The 7,516-nt window shown below is 52.7% G+C and overlaps 2 protein-coding genes across 2 annotated transcripts; both read right to left on the bottom strand.

Moving 5' to 3' along the window:
• Positions 1-319: 319 nt before the first annotated feature.
• Positions 320-1,315, bottom strand: KRP23_7527 (Extracellular protease inhibitor 1; the record flags this gene model as incomplete). The annotated part of the gene is made up of 1 exon (XM_067892856.1): positions 320-1,315. One exon carries the CDS (start codon positions 1,313-1,315, stop codon positions 320-322), a length of 996 nt encoding a protein of 331 aa, XP_067744695.1.
• Positions 1,316-2,582: 1,267 nt separating this feature from the next.
• KRP23_7526 (Transcription elongation factor SPT6-like protein) lies at positions 2,583-7,420 on the bottom strand (the record flags this gene model as incomplete). The annotated part of the gene is made up of 4 exons (XM_067892855.1): positions 2,583-6,838; positions 6,921-7,092; positions 7,157-7,320; positions 7,405-7,420. 4 exons carry the CDS (start codon positions 7,418-7,420, stop codon positions 2,583-2,585), a joined length of 4,608 nt encoding a protein of 1,535 aa, XP_067744694.1.
• Positions 7,421-7,516: the final 96 nt, after the last annotated feature.

Raw genomic sequence — 7,516 nt, 5'->3', positions numbered from 1 at the left:
CAGAGTTCAAAAGCGGCAAAACGGAGGGTTGTCTCTATAACAGGGATGCAGTAGCAGACCTTGCTACATTTCGGACTTGGTCGTTTGATATCTAGGAGCTTGTCTCTATTTCGGACCCCCTATCTCGGGATAAGAGACCTCAAGTTTGCCATATTGGGATGAAAACCACAACAAATTTGCCAGTTGCATCCTTCAGCTCGGGTTGAATAAACAACTTTTTGAAACGCAGGTCGTTTACATTCAAGTACCAGGCAGTGTTAATTGCTCTCTACATGTAAACACTTGAAAAAACAAGTTCATCAATACTAGGCAGGACTGCTTAGTGTAGAACGATACCGCCCGACTTCTTCTGAATCATATCATCCGGCGTAGTCACCTTAGAGCAGGCTTCGTCCTCGGCCACGATGATGTCGAAATCAGGGTTCTGGCATGCAGCAATCTTTAGCTCGCACGGGTTCGCGTACGTGACACCATCCGAGCCGCACACAGGCAGATCGACGTCGGGACAACCCGACGCACACTTCGTGGTGGGCGACGAGGCGCCACTGTCACTGCCAATAACACCGTCAGAGCCATCGTCGTACAGGCTGCCGATGCTGCTGGAGCTGGCTGTGGACTTCTTCTTCGCCTTGCCAGGGCCCTTTGTACCCTTCACCATCTTGGTTGCCGCCGACGAGCTGCCACTCTCCTCGCTGGCAGAGTCGTCCTCGGCATCTTCGGGCCGCGAGGCGCCAAATGACCGCTCGTAGAGCCTCTTGTACTCCTCCAGGACATTAACATTCTTCCTCTTACCCTTGCATTTGGCAGCATTCATGACGCACTCGTTTGAGTACATTTTTCCGTCCTCATCGAAGACAGGTGAGTACACAGCAAGGCACGCGACGTTGGGGCAGTAGGTTTCGTCACTGCCGTCGGTCGAGTCGTCCCCAGAGTCGTCATCTGACGCCGACTTGGTACCCTTCACAAACGTGGGTGCGTCCGAGGAACTGCCACTCTCCTCACTCGCGGAGTCGTCTCTGGCGTCGTCACGCGAGGCACCAAAAGACTTTCCATACAGCCTCTTGTACTCCTCCAAGAGGTCAACACTCTCCGTCTTACCCTTGCACTTGGCGGCACGCATGTGACAACTGTTCGAGTACATCGTTCCGTCCTCGTCGTACACAGGCTGCATCACGTCAGGGCATACATCAGGACAACTCGATTCGACAGCGCTCGATCCCGAGTCGCCGAGAGAATCCTGCTTCGTGAGTGAGTTGCCGGCGTGGACAGTGGTGACGACGATGGCTGCAACAACGAAGCCTGCAGTAACCTTCATTGTTGGGTTTGGTGGGGAAGGGCGTTGTGTCTTCTGCAAAATCTGCAATGAAGAGTTGGTAGCACAGGCAACTCTGCTGTAATTTGTAAGTAAAAGCGCTGCCCCATCCCGCATTGGCATCCCCAAGGATTAATTCATGATGAGGATCGCGCGTTTTGCTGTTCGGGGATTCCAGACTGCGATTTGAACGTCCGTTCGAGACCGCGATAGACGAAGGGTTTACCGGTGTATGAACGCTCGTCGTGCCTGTGATGACACGGCGAGTTTGCAGCCTAGGCCCGCAGTCCGAGGCATGCCCAGCATCTTGGCGTCAGCGCGTGGTGCTGGAAGCTGGCACATTTGTGAAAGTGATTTGTGGCTCCTTGTCGACTCGGAACGAAAGTTTGTGCCGCTTGCTTCAACACCGGTGTTTACCGACAATGATCTCGGGGGGATATTTCAGGTATGGGTGGAGGTGGTAAACGTGTAGAAGTCCAAGTTGAGGATGCCACCATGTGCATGACGGCCCGAGTAGCTCGCCTTCGCGAAGATTTTACACTTACTCAACGGCGTAGCTCTCATCATGCTTGCAGACATATATTCCCCTAGACGAGACTGTATTGACAAGCGGCGCTTGATGAATTCGAGTACGTCGGCACTCCGCTCTCCCCTGACTCTCATTTATTGCTGTATGGTAAATACCAGGTTGGCCCACCACCGCAGCCAACACTGATGCATTCCGTCACTGCCCAACATGTTCCCAATTCATACCTTTCGACGTTTCATTCTTTTGGGCGTTGTAACTTACAGCGTGTACGTAAACATTGTGGTGCCGTAGGATCTGCTGCGCTAGTCTTCAGTGAAGAGTGAAGACTCTTCACACATTGATGTGCTGCTGTATTAGACGCTGCAGAAGTGTTTTTCCGTGTTATCCGTGCAAGAACTTCTTGTACCGTGCACCAGCGCATTCGCTACGGTACATGTATTTGACACGACAGCAACAGCCATCTCAGGAACAGAGAGTATTGCCAGACTGGACTTAATTGCACGCTCCTCCCTCAGCTCCTCCTTCAGTGCACGCTCCCCAAAACCAAGATACGCTTAAGCATAGATCCATTGCCGCCGCTATACAGACTTTTTATTTTATTTTTCTGGATATGCTCGGCTGATGTTGTCTTCCGCGAAGCATCTGCTTGCGAGTTTATCTGGTATCCCGCTTCGTAGTAGACTGCACACCTTGGCTTCCTTGCTATCAACCGTTAGAGCATATGCGTGTCCGCTCGAGGAGTTACCAACGACGACCGCCACCATCGCCCCCACGGCGATCATCCCAACGCGAGCTCTGGCGGGGACGACCTCCGCTTCCCGAGTATGGCGCACTCGAACGCTGCTGAGCGAACGGTCCACTGCTGCTATCATTGCGGCTGTATGAAGCGGGGCGGGATGAACTCGATGCCGGGGCCACAAGTGCCTTCATCTTGAAAAACTGCAGCGCCTGCGACAGCGTCGGCAAGATGGATGACTCAATGCGACCGAAAAATCGGAAACCTCCAGACTTGACCTCCAGGTGGCAACTGCGTGGAGTTTCGCGAGCAACATACGTGATCGAGAAGCAGCCCGGGAACTTGCTATACACGTGGAGCGCGTACGGAATGCGAGACGGATGTTCTTTCTTCTGCTTGATCAAATCCTCCTCGACGTTTTCCTTCAGTGCGTTCATGTAGTACTTGTAGCGCACCACATCTTCCACCAAATTGTTCATGGGGTCCACGAACCGAGCAATCAGTTCGTCAATGTTCTCATACTTCTCTTCCTTGATAATCAGTGTCTGGCCGATGCGGGCTTCAGAAGGTTTGTCTTTTTCTTGGATATCAAAGTGCCGGTACACACCATCCAGCATCTTCCATGTTAGCGTGAGGTGGTCTGTGCCAAGGGTACTTGGCCGGATAACCACTTCTCCAACGGGCTGCTCTCGCAGATCCTGCATCGCTGTATAGCAGCTGATGTTACGGAACAAAGGGTGCGCAATCTGACGTTTTTTACGCCTTGGCGGGTGACCTCCTGGACGAACGGCCTGGGTGAACGTTGTCGCCTTGTCTTCTTCGACGGGGGGTTCATTTAATAGACGATCCACGCGCTCCATGCTGTCGGTCTCAACCAACTTACCGTTCGTGTACCGCGGGAACCGCTCCGGGAAGAAGCACATCGACATATCAATTAGAGAGCGACGATTGCACCCAAGCTGCAGCTCGTATCGCCCATCACGATCCGCCTGGATAGTAAGAATCTTAGCATTTACTGTAATTCCCTTGGGGAAAGTCTGAGGCCGCACATCCGCCAAGTAGTCTGGCAGTCGCTCGCGGTGCAAACTTGAACGCATACCACTCTGCAAGCGAACGCGAACAAATTCATCACCTAACATGTGCAACAGCGTAGCAGGAACAATCATACCGACGCGTAGCGTCTCCCTCGTTTCACCGTTGAGCAAGAAGAAGAGCTCTTCATCTTTCGGAACCTGGTACTTTGCACGCTTGTCAAAGTAGGGGTATCGCAACTCGCGTTTAATGTACTCGAGCGTGAGCAACTTCGGACCCTTCTTTTGGAGCTCCAGTCGACCAGCATACGCAGAGAGATCGAGCTCGGACAAAACATCTTGAATTTCTGCATCACCGAGCCTAGTGTTTGGAGGAGCGTTTCTGCTTCGAATCGCCGACGCTGATTGGTACATCGTGTCTTCCACAGCATATGAGTAGTGGTTCGGGTCGTACATATCGATCGTCGAGTTGTTGTTTGCATCACCACAAATTTTCACTGCCATGTAGTAGCTTTCCGGGTGGATGCGCGTGTCATCCAGCGGATTCAATGGAGCTTCACGCAACGCGTCGCGCTCTCGGATGCGGATGAATCCAGCACAGTTGCGGTACACAATCTTTCCAACGAAACCCTTCGACAGGAGTTCTTGACGGCGTTCAACGTAGTTTTTGGCGCGAACTTTATCCAGTACCGATGCTGCCTTCACTGGGCCCAAACCACAAATAAACTGCAGCTGATACGACGTGTGCTTGTGGTTCGCCAGCAAGTTGATATCGACACCAAATTTGTTGATCACTTGAACGAAAACGCGGTCATACTCCTTTAGAAGTAGGTCCTTCACCAAGGAGTGTTGCATCATGTGGACATTCAAGTAAAGTAGTTCGCGTCCACGACTAGGCTCATTCATGGCAATGTTTCCCCACATCGCACAGAGCTCGGACGCAGGATTTCTGAGGTAACGACCAAGTGCAACCGCTGCGCGCACATACTCAGATTCCTCTGGGAACTCTTGTTCAGCCCGCTTTGACCGACTGAACATGTTCGGAACATCGTCTTTCAAAAAGACAATGTCAAGAAAGTCGTGTCCATCGCCATTTCCGAAACGAGAAGCATCATCTCGGCCCAGCAAACGACGAACTTCATCAACCACTCCACCCATGTCCATACACTTCATACCGGCTGAAACGTTAACTGCCACAACGTGCGTTTGTGAGTGCTCTGTCAGAAACTTCAGCAACGTCGCAGATAGCTTCTGGATGCTAGGCAGATCACGCTTGCAGTATCCCTCCGTCTTATCTACTAGTTCTCCATTCACATCAAGAGCCACGATGTGTGCAATCGAATCCATTCCGCTCTCTACCCAAATCGAAACAATGAACGGATCCACTCCATCAGTTGGCTCATACGGACGGACAGTTAACCGTTCTCGCATCGCATTTCCGCACATTTTCACGACTACATCGCGAGAAGCCACAGTCAAATCGCGCTTTAGCTCGTTCTCAAACGATAAGACCATAAAGCTGTTAATCGCTTCCTGGAGAACAAGGTGGCGTTGGCTCTGCCATTCCTCGTCTGAGTCATTAACGGTGGACAAATAGATTGGCTCCAGCGGGTCCATCAGATCCTGGGCCTTCTCGTTGATGATGGTAATTTTAAGAAGCCCCTCCTTCTCAGCTCGAGCGATTTTTAACCACAAATCACCGGCCTCAAAAACATCAAGAACCGGCATCTTCTCAATATACTGCAGGCCGTGGCAGAAGTGGAACTCGTCGATTTCCTCGCGGCCCTTGGTAGTTGCCTCCGTGCTCAAAACAGCGTTCTGACGGTACAGTTCACGGATGCACTTACGGACGTTTGGTTCAGTAGCCACCTTGCTGGCGGCAATGTGACGAGCACCTTTCATCACGTCATCAACAGTCGGAAATTCCTTTGTTGTATACTTCTGAGCCAGAACACCGGGGCTTTCTTCCGGAGTCGGGACGTCACGAATGGATTCTTCGTGTTCTACGCCAGCCACGATACCACCAAGTACGGATGCATTCATCGTGAACGCGAGAGATACCGGACGCAATCCTGCCTTTGTGCAGATTTGATAAAAGGTGCGACGAACAGGGCGGCGGTACTTGTGATCGGTGCCCTCCTTGTCCTGACCGCTTGATTCCTGAGCATCCAATGCAAAGAACTCTGACAAATCCTTGTATATCTTCTCATCAGGAGTGCTGAATAACTGCTCGTAGCATCTGCGCACGAAAGCCGACTCCCTAGCATTCGAGGAGTCAACTACTCGCTGAATACCGCTCTGGAAAGACCTTCGTTTGCGCTCCAGCTTATCCCACTTAATATCGAGATCCAGAATCTCGTACAAGTTTTCAGTGTGCAGCCCGACAACTTTCCAGTATTCCTTGCAGTAACGCTGGACAAAAGCAGGCTCAAGCTTCTCGTCGTGGTAGAAGCGCAACACGGTATCAATCGCCGACACAATTTCACCGCGCGATGCAGCGGAGCTACGCTGATTTCTTCGCTCAAGATTCTTGATAATAAAGTCACTGATCCACTCGGATTCTTCAGCGCGATCTTCTGCATCCGGAAACTCGCGGTTTTTGTAGGTGTACTGGTACCGCTCTGGAAGATCATTATCGCGCACAGCAATGACGTCCGAGGTCATCATGTGCTCCTTCAGCACACTCGGCTCGAACTTATCCAGCAAAATAGCCTTTTTGGACTTCGTAGGAGTCTCCTCAGGAAGCTTGCCACTCGTAGCCTCCAAAAATCCATCCATGTCTCCGAAGAGCTCCTCGGCTTCTCCCATTTGATAGACCGACGGTCCCTGCATCGACGTCGGGATAGGCTCCTGTTTCCGGCGGCGACGTGGCCCCTCACGTCCTTCCTCGTCGTCATCCACGATGAATTCATCAATGTCGTCACTTTCGTACTCATCATTGCCGAGGTAGTTGTTCGCTCGAGCAGGGGCCGAGTCTTCCTCCTCCTCGTCCGAGTCGCCAAACATGCGGTAGCTAAGTTCGCGCGACATGAGTCCTGAGTCGTCCTCGCTCTTCACCTTGCGCGAAGAGCGGCCCAAGTCCTCATCTTCGCTGTCACTGCGGGCGGGGCCAGTGTCCATCCCCATGTTCTCGCGCACGAGCATGAGGTCTTCGTCGTCGATCTCCTCCACCTTCTGTTTCAGGCGCTTGAGCTTCTTCTCTTTCTTGCGACGACGACGTTTGTGGCGAGCTGCAAGGCGTCGACACAGCGTCAGAGACTCTTTACTCCACAGTAGATCGGCCCTAACAGAGGCCGCAGCAGCAGAACTCACCCGTCTCCTTGCCGGAGCCTTCGTCGTCCGAGTCGTCCACCACGAAGCCATCGTTCTCGTACTCGTTGCGGTCTTCGCCCTCGTCCTCTTCATCGTCATCGTCGTCCGAGTCGGCGCCGCCTTCTCCGTCGTCGCTTTCAGATGCCATGTCGTCGATGAACGACTTGGATTTCTGCTCCAGAGTCAATAGTAAGCGACCTCTGTATCGTAATATTCTACCAAACGGGGGTACGAACCTTGTCGTCCTCGTCGTCGCTAGCGGACCGTTTGGCCTGCTTGCTCTTGCCCTTGCTCTTGCTTTTGCCGCTGAGCTTGCGCTTCTTATTGCTCTTGTTCTCCTGCTTGACGGCGTCTGAGTCCGAGTCGGAAACCGTGGGGGACCCGGCCCCGAACATCTCGTCTGCATACACAGCAACACGGTGAGCACCCCGTACTAGAATATCGCGAGAAGGGGGAGACAGGGGGAGGGGGGGCGAGCACTTACCGTCTGACGTGGTCATGGCTCTCTACTCTGCGTGTGCGTCCTCCGCTGAGCGCTGCGCGATCCTGACGTGGCTGCCTGGCTTCCACCCAACGACACACGTTAGTTCCCCCAA

Source organism: Phytophthora ramorum (genome assembly GCF_020800215.1).
Source record: "Phytophthora ramorum isolate Pr-102 chromosome Unknown Phyram_PR-102_s0006, whole genome shotgun sequence".
In the NCBI taxonomy this organism is placed as follows: domain Eukaryota; phylum Oomycota; class Peronosporomycetes; order Peronosporales; family Peronosporaceae; genus Phytophthora; species Phytophthora ramorum.
The sequence above is the reverse complement of the archived record's forward strand: the minus strand, read 5'-3'. Positions and strand labels throughout refer to the sequence as shown.